Here is a 23,572-nt window from a genome sequence, read left to right on the forward strand (position 1 = left end):
AGTGAGAGACACACAGATTTTTGTAAAGACAATTAATTAGTGAAACAGCACCAAAACTGAGCTATGGATTGACAGAACAAATCAAATGCCAAGGCACTAGGGAGCTTGCAAAGCAAGTTCAGATATGAAACAATGAGGACAGAGAGGGAAAATGAGAATCAAGTAGAAAAATGATCAGCATACATTCATATATTTTGCCTAGGTTTGATATGTGAAGTACTCAACCCTGTCTCTAGTAAAAAATTATTTAAGTATATTACAGATGTGACATATTAATAGTAACTAAAAATATTTTTCTTTCAGGTCATTTCTTTCAAGTAGCACAAGAAAAAAGTGAAGCCTCAGTTACACTTAGAAGAAACTATGATCTTTTTTGCTTTCTAATAATCCGCAGCAGTTCTGCCTCACGATACAATGAGAATGCTGAAGAGGGATTAACTACACCACTTTCTGCAAAATGAAAGATATGAAACATCTAAAATCCAGTCTAAAAATTGTCAGTTAAGGGAAGAAATGAATTTTCAAGAAAAAAAAACAACAAAACTCCAACCACCCCCCAAACTGCAAGTTACTGTTGGATAACTGACACTTCTTATTCATACCTAATGTCTCATTTCTATAGCACTACATTGCTAAGCGTTTACACATGCATAATAATCTTTGGAGTAAATGAGAGATTTGAGAGAAAGATAATTTCAGGCCAAAACACTTGAAGTCAATACAAATCAAATTAATGACATGAGTTGAAAATCTAAGAAAGCCTCACCCAAAGCAGTCTAAGCAGACCTTTGAATTCTAATCAGTTTATACCGCAAACCTTGCTCAGTTATTAGTTGTGATTATGCTCTATGCTTTATCTCATTAAGACTAAATAAATTCAGTTCTTTGAAAGCATCTTGTTTATTCAGGCTTTACATTAAACAAAACCAAAACAGAAACACTACTTGTCATATAATTGAAATAGTTAATGCACAATAAACTTCACCATTCATCCTTATTAATAATGAAAGTGAAATAGTTTAACTTCAGAAAAATTAAGCCCCTGAAAATTTTCTAAGAGGTTTGACATTGTGCTTTGAGCATCTAACAGCACGTTGGAGGAAAGTTGCTATAGAAATTATTTCGCTTCTGTTTCCTGTTCCATTTCAGATAGTGCTAAGAATTAGGATTTGCTTTGCTACTGACCCCAACAGGAGCCAAAACCAGGCTAAAAATCTTTTAACGGAATGGACATTACTAAAAACACGGTATGCTATGCACCCTACCAACCTGAGCCCTCCTGCAGGCTATACGCCGACCCAGCTGCGGTAGCCGGTGCCACCTGGCGGGTGCCGGTCCGCAGCACAGCCCGGTTTGCCATTCAGCAGCAGCAGCAGCTTCAGAACCGAAGGAGCAGAAGCTACAAGCCCTAGATGAGCCCAGCAAACCCTCGAGCTCTTGGTGTTGCTAAGAAAACCCAGCCAAACTGCCAAGATAGTGACTGCTGCAGGAAGCACAGACTGTCACTCATGCTATCACTCTAAAAGGAGAAAAAAAAACGGATTAAATACAGGCCAGAACCTTTACTTACATGTTTCACATCCCATTTAAGCCAAGTTGAACTAAGTATTTATTTTCAGAAGAAATAATCAGTTGCAGTGAACTCTTTCGCTCATAGCTGTTGGGCTTGGAGCAGCCCAGAAAACAAATACCCAAAGTACCTGCTAATTTTCAGTGTGGTATTTAAAACTGAGAAAGTGAAGTTATTCCTGTTGCACTCAGCCTCTTTCTTGCTTTGTGGTCCAGCCCCTGTTGGACCTACAACTAACATCTTTCTTGGGTATTTTCCTTAAAAGATAATTTCTTTACATAGCTAGCCTCTTTAGTAAGGGATTTTGTGCAGGTCTGATTAAATAGCAACTCTTACCAATAGAGTGGTATATCTAGCTCTTATCCACCTGGGAAATTTTTCTGCCTTAGCTTTCATTTTGCTTGTTAAAAACGGGTATTAAGAGTAATGAAGTTACAGCAAAGCTAAGAGAGGGTAGCTAACCCTTAAGGAAACAGTTCTTTCATCTGTAAGATAATGGTAAATGGTCTGTAGCTGGCAGTTAAAACCATACTATTAATAGTGTTTCTGGTGAAAAATTTGGTGACTGTGGTATCTCTGGAGTTGCCCCCCCAAAATCTGAAGACATGCATTTCAAGGAACACGGAGGTGTGATGTACAGAAAATACAAGCACAGAGGAACAGAGAACATCAGCTGTTGGCTTATTCCACAAAATTTTGGAATCTTGAGCTCAACTGTTTCATGGTCACTGTAGCTGAAAGTGCCATTACAACTCCCCGACCAGTTCTCCCCTGTTTGTGAGTAGCAGGCCCAGAAGAGCATCACCCCTCGCTGGTCAATCCAGTGCCTCTTAAGAGGTTGTTTCTGACACCCTCCAGAAACCTCCCAGGTCTCTTGCATCCCCTTGCATTGCCTGTCTGGCAGATGTCAGAGAGTTTAGAGTCTCCCACAAGAATCAGGATCTGTGTTGTGGAGATTTCCTTGAGATGCTTAAAGACAACTTTGTCCACTTGCTCATCATGATCGGGCACGTTCAAGCAGCTGCCTCACATCAAGGGTGACTCCTCCTCTTCTTCCCTGCCTGTGCCCCCCAGGGAGACCCACCACAGGCTCCAGCCACACAAGCTGTCCCACCACACCTCGGTCACTTTTTGTGTCTGCAGATAGAGCTCTCGCTCCTTTTTTTCCCCTAGTCATCTGCAATTTTTTCCCTAGCTCTGGCATTTGAGGTGGGCCCCCTCCAGCCTGTGGCATACTTCACAGGGGCTGTCTCACTCCCATCACCCTGCCCCAGTACTTAGCACCGTTGACCTCAGTTTCCTCACGTAACTGCCAGTCATTATCACCATCCCTCAACAAACTTAGTTGAAAGCCCTCCTCACCAGGTTGTAAGCCTGCTGGCAAAGAAGCTCCTACTGTCAAATGGGTCCTGTTTCACAACAGCAATCCTAGCTCCTCAAAGAGAGCCCCACAGTCAAAGCCTGACACTAGCCATGCGGCCAGTTGTGGATGCATCCTGCAAGTTAATTCCAAACTCAGCCTATCCCCTGCACCTGCAGGATCAAGAAGGCTTGCCCTGGATCTGAGGGTGGAGAAAAAACCTTTCTGCTGCCAGATGTCACAAGTTTCCAGCCACTCCCACCTTGGGAATGTCCATCCACCACCTGCCCACATATGGCCTCTAGCTGCCCCTCCTCACTGGCACTGTGTGGTCTGGTCTCTTGCCTCTGCAAGGTCTCTGCAAAGACCCTGTTGATCTCCTGTTGTTCATCCTCCCTGGTGCTACACAGTCTGCTTGCATCCTCTCCCACGGCTCTTTCTCATGGCAGCCAAGCGCCGTGCCCACAGCACAGTTCCCACAGAGGAGGCCACCGCTGCCCCAGCTCCCGGGAGAGGCACTCCCCGCAGACAAGACCTGCACCCCAGCATCCCTCCCCTGGAGCCCCATCCACGCGGAGGCCTCCGAGGTGCCAGGGTACCTCCCCCTGGGGCGCACTGCCACCGCTGCTGGGCAGTCCATGGTGCCCACTGCCTGCTCAGCCTGGTGGAGCCTCTGCCTCACCCTGATTGCTGGGTCAGTCTTTTCAGGCCGACAATACGATGAATGCCCACAGTTATCTAGAATGTTTTATAAACACAAAGATTGCATGTCTTCGGAGTGAAACACTGTGCTTCTGCACCTTGGCACCTACATAAAAATAGAAGTGTATTATGGTGAAGATAGGAATCTGAAACTTCTGCCTGTAGTGTGGTGTACTTAAAAGTACCAAAATTACTGAATTCTGCTATTTCAAGACTACCGATTTGCACTTCAATTAACTGAGTCACAACTTTTTATTAGAATAAACTTTTATTTACTGCTCTCAGGATCCTTATTTTATACTTTAAAGTATGCAACAAATACTGCTACATTCAAATCTATACAGATTTACTGATATATCATTCCATGTCTTACAAAACTGCATATAGATTCAGAAATTTGTATAAGTTACCTTTATTTACATGTAATATTCTCAGCCCTAAAGACCTAGTCAAAGAATAAAACAAACGGGGATTTTAAATATCCCTTTAAGACCCATTACATTTGTTACATAATTTACATATCTTTATAGAGATGTGCTACACTTCCTTCTTGCATATTTATAAAGACTGTGATTAAACAGAAATCTGCTGGCCAAAGCTAGGTACTGTCATTTCCTCAGATCATATTGGTAACAAAAAGTTCAAATTAAAGCAAGTCAAGATATATGAACCAGTATTTTTTCTAGAACTGGACTTGATAATCATTTTAACCAGCACTTGCTCAAACAAAGAGTGCTAACATTAATACAAAAAATATCCACATTTACAAAAGAAATCAAACTAATATTTATATGAAGAGCTGATCTACAATAAATTGCACGTTGTTGGTTATGACTTTGGTTATATTGTATTAACAATTTGGTTTCTAGACTAACAGTGGAGAAATAAAAATATAAAAATGCAGCTATAGAAACTAGCATAACCTGTAAACATATTACAGGACCAAATTTTGCCTCTGGTTACATGTGCACAACTTCCACAGAGTTCACAGAAGTCTGCACACATCAGACTGCTGAATTTGGCCCAGAAAACCCTGTAAACATGTTCTTTATTGTTACGTAGTGCAATACTGCAAGAATGGATAATAAAGGCCTCAAACTACCAGTAACTAATACTCTGTGATATCCATACAAATTTTGCTTCAAGATTGTTGCAAAAGGCTGAATTGAAAATATTATCCATCGTTAAACTACAAATTTATCAAAAAAGTGATGAACACTCAATAAACCAATGAAAGTATACAAATTCAGACAAAAAAGGATATAATTTCTCATTACAATTCAGAATTACACTGCTCGAGTGTCTTATATAAAAAGTCCTGATTTTGTTACACTGTTTTAACAAAAGTAAGTCAGAAACAGAAATCTAACAAATAAAATGTATTAACAAGCCAATGTTCTGCAAACTGATAGCTGATAATGCAAACAAATGCTTTCCAATGTTTTACCTAATATGCTGAATTGTAAGGTGCTTTGGGCAGATCTGTAGCAAACAGCCTGAAGCAGCACAGATTACAATATTGCATTACACAAAGTCTTTAAATTTTTTAAAAAAATTTTTTAAATCATTTCAGTTGTTCCTCTTAAAGCAGCGATTCAAGTTTACACCCTCTGCAAAGTTTTTTTTTTTTTTTCCCCTCTCAATTTTACTTCAGTAGTTTACTGTAGGACAATCTGGCAAATATTGTAGAAGAGGCAACTGCTTAAAGATGTTTTAGTTTTTAACCTTTACTTGGCACCAGCCTATCCAATGTATATATTGTGGTTATTAGCAAAGTACACAAAACTGGAAATGGCAAAATACATTTTCAAAAGTTAGTGAACTTTTAATACTTACTTATTTTACAAGCGATACTATGAAGATTTAATAGCCAAGTGACTAAATACAATGGTAGTCCCTGGAAATTTCAAATTTGTTTGTAAACCCTTAAAATGAAAATGCAGCACTGGACCAATATAGTTTATGCCTGTGGCCTAATCAACCCCATCAAAACCCTGAGTGTTTTCAATCGCTAAAAGAAGTTTGTCCCATAAGTCTTCAAATGATTCATATGGAGGCAAATCCAAGCGATTAAAGCTGAAAAACAGAAGAGAACTCCTAAGTATTTTATCACTCTTACTTAAGCACATAATTTACATAAATACTCACCAGGTATGAGCTCTTGGCAGTTTTTCAGGGGTACCCCACTGTTCGACTGTAAACAACTGTGGTCCATTTGAACCTGCAGGGAAAAGTATGTTAATTTTCACTCCATTATGAGATTTTCTTCATCATTAGCAATTTAAGTTATGAGATACATTACTCTTCTTTTGTCATCCATTTCTGACATTAGTAGGAGCTGTCTACATGAATTGAATATATTGCAAATTCTCTAATGGTCAATGATTCCAATTCACTGGTATTTTGTTTCTTGCTACATCTTAATTTTAAGAGACTTTTATGCCTCAAATACAGAAATCCAAGACCTAAATACATATGTAAAATAGATGGCATAACAAATGTATGCAAAAGATAGTTTTAAACTGTGTAAGGTTTGAATGTATAAATTTAGAAATGCAGACATTACTAAATATGTTATATAATCTGACAAATTATTCAATGTATACCTTTGCCTAGACAAGAACAGAGTAAAGTAACCGAGAACATTTGAAACGCAGTGACCATGTGTGTACTTCAGGGATGTGCACATGCACCTGAGACAGAACTTTTTGGCTAACAGGTACAATTCCACCTACACCTATGCCCTCAGCAACTGTCTTACAGCATGCGATATCTGACAATTTTTTTAACCTCTCAACTCTCCCCAAGTGGATCCAAAGGACATTTTGTAACCATTTCCTTAAGCTATTTAAAGCATTTGTATATTTCTGGAGAAGACCGTGTGGTAAAAATCACTGTCTTGTCAAAGAACAGAGGGAGACTGTCTCTGATGGTGGGTGTCCTCTCGGTTTAATGCTTCTCTTCTGACTATTCGACAAGGGGCCCGTCGATATGAACAGGAAACTCCTCAGGATAAGCAGCCTTCTGCCTCTTAAATGCCAGATGTGAAACACGTTTCAGATTAAAGACAAGCAGCAGTAATGAAAACAGGTTGATCCATGAATACAGCTGAGGTACAGGTACTCTTAACACCAGTTTTGTTACTGGTGCCAAGTGATGACAAGTTCTGTGGTACTGCGAATCCGGCCTGTTTCCACTGGCACTTCCCGGCCAGCGGCAGGCTTCCCAACAGCTTGCCATGGCTTGAGTCCGGCTGTGGAATTATAGTGAGAAACCGAGAGGCAATTTTTATTTCATTTTACTGGAAGACCTATGAAATGAATTTGGTTTTATAATTCAGATAGCTGCCTTCTCCAGAATGTTTTCTGGTAACACAAGCTACAACTGGCAATTCAAAAAAAATAAGGCTATTGTATGGGCTTTTGGGGCCCACATACAAGAGTGCCAAATCCAAGTCAGTCTTGAGAACTGCTTTGTTTTCCTTATTTATAAGTTTTTACTAAAAACTTATTATTTTATTTTACTATAAATTTTTAAGTACTGCTACTATAGATATTAGTGTACTTTCAGTAAAGATCTTATTTGCAGTTTTATGGAGATATGAGGAAAACTGAAATATTATGTATTCATAACCAAAGGAAATTATATAACATAATTATATACACAAGAATATATAAAGAACAAGTGATATTAATAAACACAATGAAGTTGTAAAAGTAGATCTGGAAGAAGACGTTAGCCAACATATATGTAAAAAAAAAAAAAAAAAAAAAAAGAAAAAGGCAATATACTCCAAAGATGAAAATTAAACAAGAGGAGAAAACACTCCCACAACTATTAACATACACAAAAAGGCAGGGAATACCTATGAGCAGAAGCTATACTCTTTACCAATCTAGTGAATGGCCTAGACAGAGATGAGAGCAGACACTGAGTGCTTCATCCTATCACACAAGCAGTGAGAAGGATACATCAGTAGTTGTGGGAACACTTCCACCTCCTCTTCTTTACTTTCTTATTTGGGTAATATGTTTCTTCAACACAGAAGATTGATTAGAAAAGGCAACTAGAAAGAATGCTTGGAAGAAAGATGAAGCAGAGGAGCAACTCTACAACTGATAGTGCATTCTACTGCAATGTGGCAAGAAGATAAAACTCACTTTTAATAGCTAGGTGGGAATAAGTCTGCAGTCTAGACATCCAGCTAATTAACCAGAGGCTGACATGGGCAGAGAAAAACAAACAAACAAACAAACAAAAAGAATACAAGAAAGCCTCATCTGTTTAGCATCCTAGTTCTCAAATTTAAATGGCTTCTCCTCCCGACACAAAAGACTCCCTTTTTATGACTAGAAATCCCTTACTTGGCCACAAGAGGGAGATCTCCCGCTACAAAGCGACCTCCAAGACACACAGCCCCACCGGGCGAGGGAAGGGAAGCAGCCACAGCGGCAGCCCTGCAGCAGAAAGAGCCACGGACCAACACGGAGCAGTGAAGAACCACTTAGTTCTTCAAATACAAGCAGGTATTGTAAATGTGATTGTGATCATTACTGGGGTTTAGTGAGGATAGTATGTTGGCCACAGTAAAGCACAAATAACTGCAAGAGAAAGAAGCAAAGCACCATGCAAGACAACTGCTAATCAAAATTTTTATTAAAGAGTGGATAGAACTACACAAACTGGGACTCGGCCAGAACATATCCTAATCCTTGGGCAAAAGGGAGCTAAGAGCTTCAACAGTTTTTCTCTACATCATTCCTGAATTCTATCTCTGGAAGTGTTTTTAGTCAAATAAACAAAAATCCACAGGCCGTAGACTCCTGATCAAGTTGCACTGCAATGAGTATGTGCTGCAATGTCCATAGCAGCAAGGTTTAGGTGCAACAGCAGATGCAAGGCTCAAGTCCCCTGAAGGCACCAGCTTTCTCTTTGGAACTTACAAGTCATTGACTGATGGAATGGAAAAATAAAAATCAAAGTATTTACAATGAAAATGAAGAGAGGAAGAAATGAGGACACAGTGCATGGTATTTGTTCAGAATTCTAGTGTTTTATAAACAAATTACTATCTTGTTTATAAAGAGGGAAATGTTTATTCAAATATGCAAGTTAGGCTGTTCAGTCATTTGCATAGGATCTTTAGGACCTTTAGCCTTAATAAATATAAAGTAGTCCTGCAAAAAACATAATAGCAATGGCAGCCGAAAGCAGATTTCCCATAAGCAAACCACCTCCAAGCTTCGTGGACCGTTCTGTTCGCTTGCCCACAGTCTTACCACAGTGGGCTTACCAGTTTTGGTGTTAAAATCTGTTCCCACTGCCATCTGCTTGTTTCAACCTCTGCCTTGTAGGTTCACTACTTTTCTTTTGGCATTATTTTTAACATGGGTGATTTCAGTGATCTGGTTTAGACTGTAGCCCTACAATCCACACAACTGCGGCTTGGGAGCAGAGAAAAGCGGTTAGGGAATTCATGAGAATCTTAACAGCTGATGCCAGCATGTCTTAGTAGTTACATCTTAAATAACTGAGAATTTTCTTCAAGCTCAGTCAGATATTACCCTGGGATTGCTGCAACACTTTAGAACTTTAAACCCTAGATTCATTAGAGAAGTCCTATACATTTAAAAACTTCCCCCCAAAAAACTAAAATGAACTAGCTACAGAACATGGGAAATACATATGCGGGCTAAGAGATTCCTCTCTAACTTTGCTTCTGTAACTGCCAGTATATACTAGTTATAACAATTATACCTGCCAATATATACTAGTTTTTAAAATAGAAATTGAGAAATAATGTGCCTATGTTTGAAGTCAAATATCATGACACTTTCAACATCAGATTCTCTGTTAGTTAATCCATATATTGTGAAAACATTCATAAGTACTCACCATACAGCTCAGCAAACCCATTCATAGGTACACGTGATGTGCCAGTAACAAACTGAAGTAATCTTATTCTCTTTTCAGAGTCCATCATTAAGACTGCCTACATATGATAATAATTACAATAAAAGATTTAGCTGAAAGATTTTAAATGAAGGTTTTAAGTTAGCAGATTTAAGCAACACAGTTTCCATTTCTAAATCATTACCCCTTATATTTTTTATGACACATACAGTCTACTTTTCTGCCTATTGCTAAAAGCTATGAAGTCAATATTTTTTTATGGCACTGTAACAAGAATATGGTTACTGGCTTAGCAGGCTGTTAAAATATTTCCCTTGAAGATTTGGCCCCTACTTTCTTTGAAGTTTCCTGATGTTATGAACTAGCAGCCAAATTCTTGTAATTTATTAAACAGAAGAGTTTAACACCTCTTTAGTGTAACTGTGCCAGGAAGAGCTACATAAAAGTATTTTTAACCCCAGTCAGACACACAGGTTTTTTTTTTGAAAGTATCAGTTGTATATTACATTCTTACCATACATCTCACCTTTGGTTTTCTTACCATCTTTCTCAGGAGTTTTAATAGCCAAATATTTACCTATCAATGAATCACATGATAAACTAGCTCAGCTGAAAAGCAGCAGCTTTTGAATACATTTTCTTAAGCAAAAGATTAGAACTTTGTGATACCTTCCAGAACCACTGTATTACTTGGTGGTTTACGTTGTAGCCATTTTTATATTTTGTATGTAGTTTCCAGTCAGCCACATCCACATCTCCCAGTCCACACATTAATAACTACATCAGAGAAAAGAAAAAAAAAGTTTAAGTCAGTAGCATTAAATTTTAACATAATTTGTCTTCTTTTCCATGATACACTTACCTCTAGTTCATTTTCATCAAAAATTTTAATCAGATCCTGTGGTATTAGTTCAAAAAAGCCCTAAAAGTTGAGGGGGGGAAAAAAATAAAAAAATCAAGCAGACATTATTTAAGCATTTTTATTTACTAATAATTATGTTTACATGGTTTAAGAAACAAGAGACATAGCAATGCAAGAAATACAGATGTTTGGGCACCAGTACTCACTAGTTTGGCTCTGTATTTCTAATTCTAACTTGATCTTGCATGTTTCTTTATTTTGCTCTACTGAATGTTGTACATCATTTATACAAATATGGATAAAACAGCTAATTTTACTTAATCCTATTAGCTCGATTTAATTTTCATTTCTGTAGAACTGATTAAATAATTAGCATTACAGCTAAAGCTGTCTGCCAAAACTAAGAAATAAGCAAACTTTCTAAAAGAAATTAAACATCTCAGTGAAAATATATCAAGAAATATTGCTATATATATTTTTAATCTGAGATAATTCAAAGTTGACACTGCAAACTTTGTCACTGCCTTTTTTAATACCTGTAACAATACAATCTGTGAGTCTTTAGAATTCTGCGTTCCAAAAAAACTTATCTTAAAATTGCATGGAACAAATTCTTAGAAGAATGTCTTTTGTATTTAAAAATATACCTCTTTAAAGGCTGCCATTTGTTTCTGAACTCTGCTCACAAATCTCCATTGAATTACAAGACTGTAAAAAAAAAAAAAAAAAATTGAACATTTAAGATACACTCAAATTTTCCACAGAGCAACAGCTTCTCTTTTGTTAATACAGCAAACAACATATAGCCCCTACTGTTAGGGAGACTATCCAGTCAGGTACATTGCACACAGCAACACTACTTACTGAATGTAGTCTCTCTTGTTCTTGTTGGTGACAACTATTTCTGATCCACCACTTTTCAGTTCATGCTGATGGGTCTAAATGTGATATACAGAATAGGTCTTACATAAGATATGTATATGTATATAACAACTCAAGTGTGACTATTAGGTAATTTAGTAAACTCTTGAAGAGTGCAGAATCTGAAAAGTATGAGAAACAGAACCACTTCCACAGGTCACCTGAATAAAGAATACAGTTTTTTTTCTTCATGTATAATTAATGGATGCCAGACTGCAATGTGGCAACCTCTGTTACTTCTAACCAACTACAATAAATAACTTAAGTTTGCACATAAGTTTTCAGTAATGCTGACTTCACTATCTGCACTTCCAATAAACCAGCCTTTTTCTCAAATAATGTGGAAAAAACACAAAACAATTTCAGTAGAGATTTCAGTGAACAAGCGAATTGATATGCATATCTGTTACATAATGATTTATACTACCAGACCTCAGCAGACAAATACCTGTTTTTCAGTCTATCATGCATTCACATTTTCATTCTCCTACTTGGGATCATTTTAGCTACACAAGACCACAAGAGCTATTACAGTACCTGGATCTAGTTGGTACCTGCAATTTAGACTTTTTGTTCAAAGACCTGTGGTATTTCCACATGACTTATCTTGGACAATTTCCTATACAACATCAAACTTGTTTATTCCATAGTTTTCTTGTACAGTTTAAAGAAAAACCCTATTCTTACCTCTCAGAAGAATTTATTATTCCAACCATTTCCAAAAGAGCAAATCCCTTCCATGCCAATCACACAAGACCAACCTCTTCCCCAGATCAAGTGGCAGGAACATGGATATCTTGGTCTTTGTTGCATTCACAGCAACAGCCACATCTCAATGTATGATTTAAGAAAAAAGCATGAGCTGTTGTTTTAAAGCTCAGCTTATTTCCAAGTCATTTCTCACATCATGGCCAAGTTAATAAAACAATGAATGGGCATGTGCCAGCTAAAGTAAGAGTTCGAATGAATAAACCAACATGACTCTGAAAAGAGGTGTTCTTTTTCTTAATACTATACAGATAAAATCAGTTAATTTCCCAGGAAAAGTGTTTTGTTTCATGTTTTATATATTCTACTTTACATAAATATACTAACTTGTCCAAAGAGTTCTTCATCAACTATAAACCTGAGGTCCAGTTCTGTTGGATCATTTTCAAGAATCCATCTCAGAGAATTGTAATATTCACTATCCTAAAAGTGAGAATTACAAGTTTAGTGAATGAATACAGGAGACTTATCTGAAGTAGACACAGGAGGAAAAACAAAAAACCACCAACTATTTCTAAACCTAATACAACTAAATAAAAGCTTTTGGTGTTTGCTAGGTTAACTGCAGTAGTAATTTTATTTGTATTTACCTGTCAAAACCTGCAAACACATACTTCATTCAGTACTGAAGGCAGAATAATTATTTTTCAAGGGTTTTAAAAAGAAGATATATTGGAAAACATTTAGCAATGAAGTATTAACAAAAAAGTGTAAAGTTTAAAATAGAAAAAGTGTATAATAAGAAATAAAATATAAGAAATATTTAAGAAATAAGAAATATTTAATTCCATTTTATATAGTAAAAATATTTTCCAAACATGAATTATAGATGAGATCCTTCCATTTCTTTCAATCACTTTCATCACTATCCTCATGGGACACTGAAAACTACATGATAACACTCCCTTTGGATTTTTCAGTACTGTTCTTATTCTTTAACAGATACAGCACCCCGTGGCCTGGTCCTTTGCTACAGAGAAAACTCCTGTTTAAAGTATCATAGCTGTCCAGGACAACGATGGTAAACCTTTCAGTATTTTGGTGCCAAGTTTAGTTTTAAAAAGAACTGTGCCAGCCTAATTGCTGCTGGTGCCAAAGATGGCACTGGTATGTGTGGAGGAATGGTTAAGCGAGAGAGGGCATGATCTGATTGGGATGAGCAATCCCGTTCTCAGGGTAAGGGAAGGAATCTAGGCCAAGGCAAGCGAGCCTGCTGAAAGCGGCCTTATCTAGGCCAAGGCAAGCGAGCCTGCTGAAGCCTGCTGAAAGTGGCCGTATAGTGGCCTTGAGCACTACAAAAGAAGGTATTCACAAAACCGGTAAACAAGTCTGGACGGAACTAGGTTCCATAAATGTCGACGGAGCGTGGACAGCAACCTTGCACCAATCATATATCCGCTTTATGCGTATGGACAGAAACTGTAACCAATCATGTAACTATTGCTAGCGCATGCGTATTGCTTGTCGATATATATACTTTGTGTAAGCTCTAATAAAGGGAGAACGACCATACTCATATTGAGACTCATCGTTACTCCGGGCCCGTTCCCCCCACTCCAACAGGTATGAATGGTTCGCCAACATATGAGAGGAGAATTAGACAAACCAATGTCATAAAAAGGCCTAATCAGTACTTGTGTATTTATTTTCCCCAGAATAATCATGTTTGAGCTCACAACTTTAGTTCTACAGCTTGGATGCAGACATTCCTACCACGATACAGCTTTTCAAAGCAAGATGACCAAAATGCAAAGAAATTACGTCAATCTTCAAATTGGATACACAAGCTAGTAATTTTGAAAAAGGCAGCTCTAATGTGAGTACATGAAGTCCTGTCTGTTTGAGAATGATTATATATTTTAATCATTGCTCCTCCAAACTCAGAAATCAGGTTTGTTAGTTGTTAAAACACAATCACTTACACTTCTTAAAACAAAAAAAACAAAAACACACCCAACCCACACACACAGCTAGACCAAGTATCAGGTACTAAGAACGGAACAAATATAAATCCTTCTTGTGTCCTTTACCAAACAGGTAACTGTGCAAGTTAGATTCAAGATGGTATTTATATGAGCAGTAGGCTTTTCTATGGGTAGACATGTAAAGGGAGAGATCTCTTCTACAGGAGAAATTATTATTAATCTTTTCTAAAAATAAATATCCAATGTTCATTAGCACAGAATATTCTCAGCATTAAACTAAAATGAAAAAAACCTCTCGATAGTAGGGAGAGTACTTTGTTCATTAATAGCATAACATACAGATCTTATAAGGTTCCAGACTGCAATCTCAAAATAGTAAAGACAAAATAAAGTATCTAGAATAATCCTATATTGGATACACAGAGTCTGCTATTGTACAGAACTACAAAGCTCTTCAAAGATGGTTGAAACTGAAGACCCAGCGTTCTCAGGACTAACAAAACCTCTCACGTAGCAACATTCTCGTAAGATGTCACAACATTATGTTATGAAGTTATGTTATTATCTTATGAAGTTATGTTAAGTTATTATGTATTAAGTTATGTTATGAAGTTTTTTTTTTTAAATAATCAAGATGCATAAAACTAATTTAGAGAAAGAGTTGAGACAGGGAACCCAAAAGTTCTAAATATTTATATTTAATTCTAATATTTAATCTTTTAATTTAATCTTAATATTTATATTTATATTTAATTCTAAAGCCCCTACTGACTGAAAATAGTTTTAAGAAAACACCATACAAAGTTTATTATCAAGTTTTCAATACAGCTTAACTGACTTAGTCGAGGTCTCTCTGATTTTCAGTGGAAGTTCAAACTTCTAAACTACTTGGACTTATTTAAAAAAAACAAACAAAGAAAACTTATCCTAGAAGTTCCTTGAATCCTGCACTTTCAATCTTCACAATGTCATTAAAAATATATAAAAACAACTTAACACAAACACAAAAACCTAACATATGCAATAAAGCAAATTACATACCACAGACTCCATATCATGAAGTGTTATTGGTTTTTGGAGCATCATCTTGTAGAAAGGACGAATAAAAAAGGCTTTAAAGAAGAACAAATAAATTGAATAGTATGCAACTTAAAATTCAAAACATGCGCAATATTAATCTAAATGTCATATTATGTAAAGTAAATACTAACCATCTAGAAGTTTGCCATGGTAAACAGCCATTCCAGCTACGCGACCTATAAACTTGAAATAAGAGAGATGATCTTCATTGCACAGTCCAGAGTTTGGATTGATCTGCAGAGTATAGTTATCTCTGAAGGTGGGGTAGGGTACGGGGAGGAAAAAAAGAAAAACACAAAGTTTTATACCATATGAACAATCTCACATTTGAAGATCGGAAAGACATCACTATGTAGATCAGGTATTACTTTTCATGAAGTTAAAAATATATTTGGACTAATCACTAATTTAATAGTGAATAATATTCAATGTAAGCATCTATTAGCAGAAACAGTTTTGAAACACCACAAACTACCATGGTAAGCTAGAGATATACTAAAGAGAAGGGCTTAGCTCCTATTAATTTAAAAGTAGTCATAATAATATTCTCTGCCTCCTTCTTCTGTAAGGAGTAGATGGTTGCAATATATGTAAAAGTTGCAAGTGTACACTTCGCTAGAAAGACTACATGGATTATGTTAGACCGATGAAAAAATATACAGATACTATTTCCATTATTTTCCACATTCATCAGCCAAAGCAAGAAAAAGGTACAGAATATTTCAATTATCAACCAAAACCCCCTATGCAGTTTAGGGAAATAAATAAAAGAAAATTAACTACATTTTAAAAGTATTTATGAGAAATACAATTGACCTGCATTTCCTAACTGGTATTCATGTCTTCTAGAACTGTATACTTACGCAGCAGAATATTCAAACAATCCATAATAAGGATTAAACATTTCTTTAGAGAGAAGGAAGAACCATTCCCTGGCCACTCCTCCATAGTCTAAACCCTTTTCACCATCAAATTCAATCCAAAGTCTTGCTTTAAGGAAATCTGCTCTCTTTACAGCTATAATTCTTCTGTAAGAATCTTCAAGGATTGTTGTGCGATGAATTTTCATCTCAAATCTATTTGGAATATCACTCTAAAAAAGAAATAGGAAAACACAGAATAATGGAACAAAACCCAGTATCTTTCAGACTTGCAGAGTATGCAAATTCTAGGAACAGTCCAAAAAAAATGCCTCACACACATCCTTTTCTTAAATAATGTGGAAAAATAACATAGTATGATTAAGAAATGGCTCTATTTATACCTGATTCAGCTAGTATGAAGAATTTCAGATTATTAAGTTCTATTTCCTCCTAAGGAAGTTGGATTAAAATAATTCCTTGCTAATAATGTGTTCAGTTGTTTTGCATGCATCAAGGCATGGAATCTTTTTACAGAGAAATTTCTGAAAATCTGAAAATTCACCATATTCACCATAAGCTTAATTTAAAAAGTCCAGATGTTCATAAATAAAATTATTTTGGAACAATTTGCTGTGATTTATTTCACTTTCCACTTCACTCTCCACTTCCACTAGGTGACCTGTTCTCTTACATAAGGCATACAGGACAAACAAGTATTCCTACAATATTAAAACAAAATCAGCTTACTTAAAGTTTGAAATCACAGGGACAAATGACTAGGTTTACATTTATTATATGAAAACATTTCAGTGCAAAATATCCAAAGGGCTCACATTTGCTGAAGTTTCAAAGTAAGCTGAAATACTATAAACCAGGGATAAAACTTTGCTGAAGCACTAAATCGCTATCCGAGAACAATAAAGAGTATATTCTTGATTTCATTTCTTTTCAGCCAGTTTACTTCAGGGATTGCTTTAGGCAAAGTTCAGAAATTCAATGAGAGTGGAAACAGGAAAAAACCTTTTTCTCTGTTTCTATCTATGACTAGAATGGGATGATGCAAAGAGACTATTTTTTAAATTTCTTAAATTTTCTATTCTTTAAAATTTTTAAAGAGCTAGTCACATACTGAGTAGAAATAATGAATTTATGAATGCAGAAATATTCAAGAAATCCATCTAAAGAGCACATGTTCAGATATTCTCCTTAAATAATCTACCCTAAATGCTCAACTAAAAAAACCCCACTTTGAATGCTGCATTTAAATGTAATGCCTATTTGTATCCTACCACAATTTGATCCAAACTACAAACAGAAAATAATTACTTGGGGATGCAGGAGTGCATTATTTGTCATTTTCCAAACTACAAAATACCATATAATATTATATCTCAAATTTACACGGTGGCTGAAATAAATATACATACTTTTTTTAAAATAATTTCAGCAAGAAATAATTATCCCCGAGTGAAGTAAGAAAACCCTATTTTTAGTTGCAAATCAACTTTTCAGAAAAATAAGTCCAAGCAATATTAAAATGGGTTAATAAAACCAAACTTTGCTGATTTGAATAACATTAATTATTAAGTCTTAACTTAAAATCAATCCACTATCTTAATTATGATATATGTATTTGTGAATGTTTAACAGGCAATGGTAATGTATGCTTTAAAAGCTACATGTGTGTTTAATTCTTAAATTGATATGATTATATTGTGTGGCTGTGCTATCTATCTATCACTTCTCAGATTAGGATAATGACATTTGAATGAATGGCAAACTTGTTTAATTAGGAGCAAGTAAAGTGAGGTGTATATAATTAAGTGTACACAATTTATGCTTCATCTCAAAATGCATAGGTTTCAGACAGGCTAGAGATCAGGTTTGCAGAAGGTGAAGTTTGGGTCTCATCTCAAATGCTATTGCATATATAAAATATCCCCTAGGGATACCAAAATTTGATGGCAGCAGTGCAAAGATTCGTTATTACCTGGATATCCAGATGCTATCCATGGTCTTTTATGCTCTGTATTATAAATATGCCTGGCATTGCCACTTCAGACTCGAAGTTGCAAATGAGATTCACAAACTTACAAGATTTTAAGACTATAAAAATTTGTTGCAGTCATCGAGCCTGATCAAGATGACAGTATAGGTCATGATTTCTAAACTGAGCCTTTCATTTCTGTCTCAACAGTCTAAAATCTATTCTAAGAATTTCTATTTCCATATCCCCAGTTCCAAAAACTGTTAAATGCTAGATCAGTGATTTCCAATGCTTTCTGCTGACAGTCTACTTCCAGGTTCACAACTTTACTTTTCCTTTTTTTTTTTTTAAACCTTTTAAAATTTCTATTTTTTTCAAATTAGATTGCTTTCAGTCTCATCACTCCATAAAGTCAGAATCCCTACTGACCTGTTTCTTCAATTTCTTTCTGAAGAACTCATACTTCCGTTTATAGTCCCTGGAGTAAGGCACAGCCTTTGGAAAAAAACAATTAAATACTACTTGAGATACTCTACTAACAATTAGTTTTATATAAACTGGTCTAGATTTATGACACATGCACAATACATTTCAGTTCTGAGAAAACAGGAATATATGTTTTACTAAGTACTAGGGTATACTTTCAATTTACACATGTATAGACAATTCAAAGTGTCTGGAACAAAATACTGCCTTGCACAACAGATTTGTTTTAATCTGCTCCATATAATTTGTCCTGCACTTTACTATTTTACTGATGTGACCGACTAAAATCACTGACCGGCCCAGATCAAAATGACCAAAATACCTTTGGTGACTTACATAACGAATACTCTTTCCTTGCCATATCATGAGAAACCTGGCTACAAACACCTCTGTTTTCCATGGACAGAGAAGGTTGTTTACATATGTAGGCTATTAATAAACACAGATATCAGTTGAACACTAAAACCCATCTATAATTATAATGTGTATCGTCTTTGCAATTAGGCCTGGTAATTTTGTGCTTGAGATTAAGTATTAAGGCTAGATAATTATTTTTTCATTTGGAAATGAATTTCATTCCTTGTAAAGCCAATTTTCATGTTTTGCAAGCTTATTTCACAAATTGGGCTAGTTTTATTTTGGACATTGTGTTGCTCAGGATAACAAATAAGTGAAGTTTCTTACCCACTTCAAATTGCCCCTTCCTCCTCATCTATGAGGAAATTTTTTCTTACTACTATGGCAACTGTGATTTTTCTTTCTGGCATTTAAAACTACTTCCACAGAAAGCCTTCTAAACCATCTCTAAAGAAATTAAAATGCCTTGTTCAAAAATCCTAAAAGTTTCATCTTATAGACAAAGTATCTGATAAATGATGAGACTTTGCTTGGATTCTATTAACAAAATTATTGAAAAAATGCATAAAGCTGCATAAGGAAAGCTTACTGGTCCAGTTATTGCCACATTCTGCAGTCGAGGATCTTCCCACTGTGTTTTCTTTGTATCTGAAAGGCATCCCCTCATTAGTTCCACTAATTAGATAATGCTCAGTAATAAAATGATAAGTAGTGAGAGAATACTACATTGTACATACTGTGATTTATGTAGAATATTCTTCCATCTGTGTGAGTTCTCTCTTCCCACCCTGGCTATAAAAAGGAGATAAAACTTTTAATAGAAATTCCTAACTATACTGTTTGCATAGAACCCAAGGTGATTTGTAGTTCTAGGGATATTTTCCCCATCTACTCTCAACCCTGGAATTCAAAATTGGATATTATTTGTATGAAAAGAGCAGACTGCATTTTCTAATGTAGATGTTTTGATAGTGCTAACTTAATATTTAAATTACTACATCTGCAAAACAAGTAAAATGCTTTACTTACTGGTAATGGCCCTAGGTCAACTGGATCTAGGGAAGTTTTTCTCCTCAGATGAGCAGGAATTTTCAATCTTGGATCTTCCTTTGAAAAGGAAATCAAGCAGCACGTTATTATTAAAAAAAACCACCACCACCCCAACAACAACAAAAAACACTTTTCCTTTTTCCAGTGATCATGTAAAGAATTATGCCAAGTACCAACTAGATAATTGTTACATATTCCCCAGCCAGGCAGACTCTTGGGGATTCTCAGTCCTCTAGTAGTTTTATAGCCATCTTCTAATGCTCAAAGTTATTTAAATCCTCTCACTTTATTGTAAAAAAAAAAAACCAAACAAGAAACCCTCATTTAACTTGGTTTTAGTGTAATTGAGCCAAATTAATCTTTCCACATGGTGTCTGGCACACTGCATGTGTATGTTTAATTAAAGTGATGTCATTCCACAGTCTAGAGGAAATGAATATTTATTTTGAATCAATTTTGATGTATTTTTCTATATTTCCCTTTCACCTGACAGTAATACTGACCTACTCTTTAAATGCTGAAGTCCATTAGCACTGCCTAATGGTGTGCAGTGTCACTCAGTGGAAGCACAGTTGTACAACTCCCTCATCCATATTGTAGCTGCACCTGGCCTGCTCTTGAAAGAATTCACATAAAATTTGCATTGTATACTGTACTATGTGATAAATTCAAGATAGTTGATTTCTTGCTGAACAAAAGTTTACAAAACTGATTTCTGTTAATGGTGTATATAAGTTATCACAGTTCTACAGCTATGATAGAAGTGTCATTTAGATGTTTAACATCTGCAAAACAGATTCCTTTACACATCAGTGTTTTCCTCCTTCCAAGCTAAACTTCCAAGTGCTAAATACAGTCTGTAAAACTCAGTGTTGTACCCATCATAGATACTTAAAATGACTTTGCATTTACTGCATGTGTCCTTAAGAAACATGACACAGCTATCTTGCACGAATCAAACAGGCTACTTGCCATACCTTGTTTGCTGACAACAAATGATAATTTACATTTGAAGATATCCCTTCTTTCTTGCTTGTTTTTTAAAGAAAGAAACTAGCAATGAAATCCTAGCACTAAAGAAATCCATGGAAGCTTGCTGAAAGCAGCAAAATTCTGATTTTAGAACAACTAGAATTTTACTCAATGAGAATAATTTTCCATTACCCATGTAGTAGTTTTAGTATTGTGGTCAATAAAGAATGGTCTCCCATTAGGTGCATGTCGGACTTCCCAGCCTTTAGGGAGAAATCCTTGTTCCATTTCAGGCTGCTGCTTAGAAGACTGTTGTAATGAATCACTCGATGTTGCCTGTGGTTGCCGTCCTATAGAAATACTTTGGGCAGTTGACAGTTGACCTACTTCCATAGCAATCTGTGGCAAAAGACAAAAAAATTCAAAACCCAGTAGAACAACATATTTTTTCCTATTAAGGTACCTATAGTTTTGATTTATGACAGCAGTTTCATAAAGCAAATACCAAACTGTAACAGATTCATTTAGTCTAATATGAGCAACATTGACTAACAATCACTGATTATGCTATAGAAGTTAACCAAAGTCTTTCAGGCTTCTCAAAGAGCTGGCACGCTCCAAAAGGCTTTTCTGATGCATCAATAGCTTTTGACGGTTAAATTAGGTTTTTAAAGCATTTGTGAATGGGGGCATGTAACCACTGAAATAAAGTTAATGATATTCAGATTTTCAATTTAAAGGTGGAGATTTTTGGCACATTTTGGAGCAAGTCCAAGACAGCAGAAGAAACAGTGCTACAAGTCTATATTTACTATTTTGTTTTGTATTTGACTATGAGTCTTTGAAAGACTAGGCTTTGATTCATGCTTTGGAACTTAGTAGTGACACACCTTTTTGGATCCGGATCTTAGCCTTTCATTTGTGAGACAGTATACAAAAATCAGGAGCCTAGAAGGAGGTGACATGTCAACTGACATACATATTTTAAAGCTCCAGGATTGGATAAGTTTTAATTTGTTTAAAAATTTGAATTACACAAGTATAATTTATATCCCACTATATTTTACATACCCAGAGAACAGACAGAGGAGGAAAACAGCACTTACTTATTCAGAAACTGGATTATGGATTATACTGAATACTGGATCAAGTTTTTACATTAGAGTGACTTATCATAAATATTACCATTCCTAACTCTAGCTGAATCCTATCAGATATTTTATGTAGTTCTTTATCAGTTTATGAATTTCAAAATTCTATTATGTGATGCACTTAAAAGGTTATATGAATGGAAACAGTAATAGGTACAACATAAAGTACCTGTACAACTGGCTTTATCCAAGTAGTAGTTCTAGAATTGTGATCTATATAATACGACCTTCCTTTTTCATCTTGTCTTTCTTCCCAGCCTGGGGGTAATCCAGATGAAGTAGGCAGTAACTAAACATTAGTGATAACAAAAGAAAAACAGTTAAGAAAACTATGAAACTAACTCAGAAAGGCTTTCCACTATCAAATTTTAACATACCGTAATCTAGATAGTTCATAATTTTTTTACAAACTGGATAAAATAGAAAAGCAGTATTTAAATCCATACTGAACAGTATGAAGTGACAGAAAAAAGAAGTGGGTTTTTTTGTTTGTTTTGTTTTAAATTCAAGCTCCTTGTCTAAAAGGATTAAAAGCGTTTGTTAATATACCTGGACTGGGATTGGCTGATCCAGCCTAGAACTTCTGGCTATAAACTCATAAATTTGCAATGTCACCATGGAAACATAACGTAAGGATGGTAGAACAACTTTTAATTGTAAAGCAAGCAAAATTTAAAGACAAAATTCACATCTTCATGGGAAGATTACTTCTTTCAGCAGGCTATACCCATTAAGCTAATGTTAAACCAAAAACATGAAGTTGGAAGATGGAAGCTTTACAACTGAGCTCCAATCTTGCTAGACTCGTATAACTGCAATTTTGTCAGGACAGCTGCCAGAAGCAGAAGGCAAAAATTCATTAAAATGTCAGCACTTAATCCATAGTCAAAAGAAAGTTCTACATGAAGAAAATCTTTAAACTTCTGTGCTACATCAGCTTGTGTTTTTTTGGAAAATGACATACCACCGGAAGTGCAGGCTGTTCCTCAATTCTGTATGTTTGCAGACTACCTCTTCTGCTGGAATGGTTCTTGAGGTAGTGAAAGGGAATGTCATGTTAGTTAGAACTGCAGCTTTGAGTATGGTAGCAAACACTCGATAAGGATTATCACACTTAAAACTATTACAGTTTTCATCTTGAACAAGTTATCATATTTTGTTTTGGAATGTCCATGTAATATAACTTTTTGGAAAATATTGTCTTAACACACCAAGAAAAATTAAGCATTGGTTCACAGTGCCTATTATAACTTCAAAACAGAACAATACATAAGCTCAGGAAAGCTCTGAAAATCCTAACAATAGACATTTTGGCATTTAAGACTATTTTTAATAGCAACCAGTTACATTACAACTGAAGTTTTAGTACAGAGCTGACTGTATCTTGTCAATAGGCTAAAGCCTCAATCAGATAACAAAACTTTTCAGACAGCAGATTAAGTTAGTAATAAGAAGATATGAAAGTCTGACACATCCAGTTTCCGAGAAGGGCAATTCAATTCCTGGACTTTGTATAAGCCTCTACCTTTCTGGCTAGAGCTATCTTTCAGATACCTCATCTGCTATAATTAAGCAACTGTATTTCATCTTGCTCCAGAAGTTCCA

General features: G+C 35.8%; 1 protein-coding gene across 2 annotated transcripts in view; it reads right to left on the reverse strand.

The window, feature by feature from the left end:
- Nucleotides 1-4,028: 4,028 nt before the first annotated feature.
- NEDD4 (NEDD4 E3 ubiquitin protein ligase) overlaps nt 4,029-23,572 on the reverse strand; it is a 69,080-nt gene continuing 49,536 nt past the window's right edge. For both annotated transcript variants that reach the window (XM_067305830.1, XM_013957214.2), the window contains 18 exons: nt 22,932-22,997; nt 22,137-22,256; nt 21,009-21,215; nt 19,824-19,901; nt 19,532-19,586; nt 19,384-19,442; nt 18,381-18,446; nt 15,965-16,194; nt 15,233-15,354; nt 15,063-15,133; nt 12,424-12,519; nt 11,272-11,345; nt 11,055-11,115; nt 10,408-10,467; nt 10,215-10,322; nt 9,528-9,624; nt 5,781-5,853; nt 4,029-5,708 (listed from right to left, as the gene is read on the reverse strand). In XM_067305830.1, the coding sequence (XP_067161931.1) occupies nt 5,606-5,708; nt 5,781-5,853; nt 9,528-9,624; nt 10,215-10,322; nt 10,408-10,467; nt 11,055-11,115; nt 11,272-11,345; nt 12,424-12,519; nt 15,063-15,133; nt 15,233-15,354; nt 15,965-16,194; nt 18,381-18,446; nt 19,384-19,442; nt 19,532-19,586; nt 19,824-19,901; nt 21,009-21,215; nt 22,137-22,256; nt 22,932-22,997 (1,746 nt within the window). In that variant the 3' untranslated portion in view covers nt 4,029-5,605. The remainder of the gene's footprint in view (nt 5,709-5,780; nt 5,854-9,527; nt 9,625-10,214; nt 10,323-10,407; nt 10,468-11,054; nt 11,116-11,271; nt 11,346-12,423; nt 12,520-15,062; nt 15,134-15,232; nt 15,355-15,964; nt 16,195-18,380; nt 18,447-19,383; nt 19,443-19,531; nt 19,587-19,823; nt 19,902-21,008; nt 21,216-22,136; nt 22,257-22,931; nt 22,998-23,572) is intronic.

This window comes from Apteryx mantelli, chromosome 15 (genome assembly GCF_036417845.1).
Source record: "Apteryx mantelli isolate bAptMan1 chromosome 15, bAptMan1.hap1, whole genome shotgun sequence".
In the NCBI taxonomy this organism is placed as follows: Eukaryota; Metazoa; Chordata; class Aves; order Apterygiformes; family Apterygidae; genus Apteryx; species Apteryx mantelli.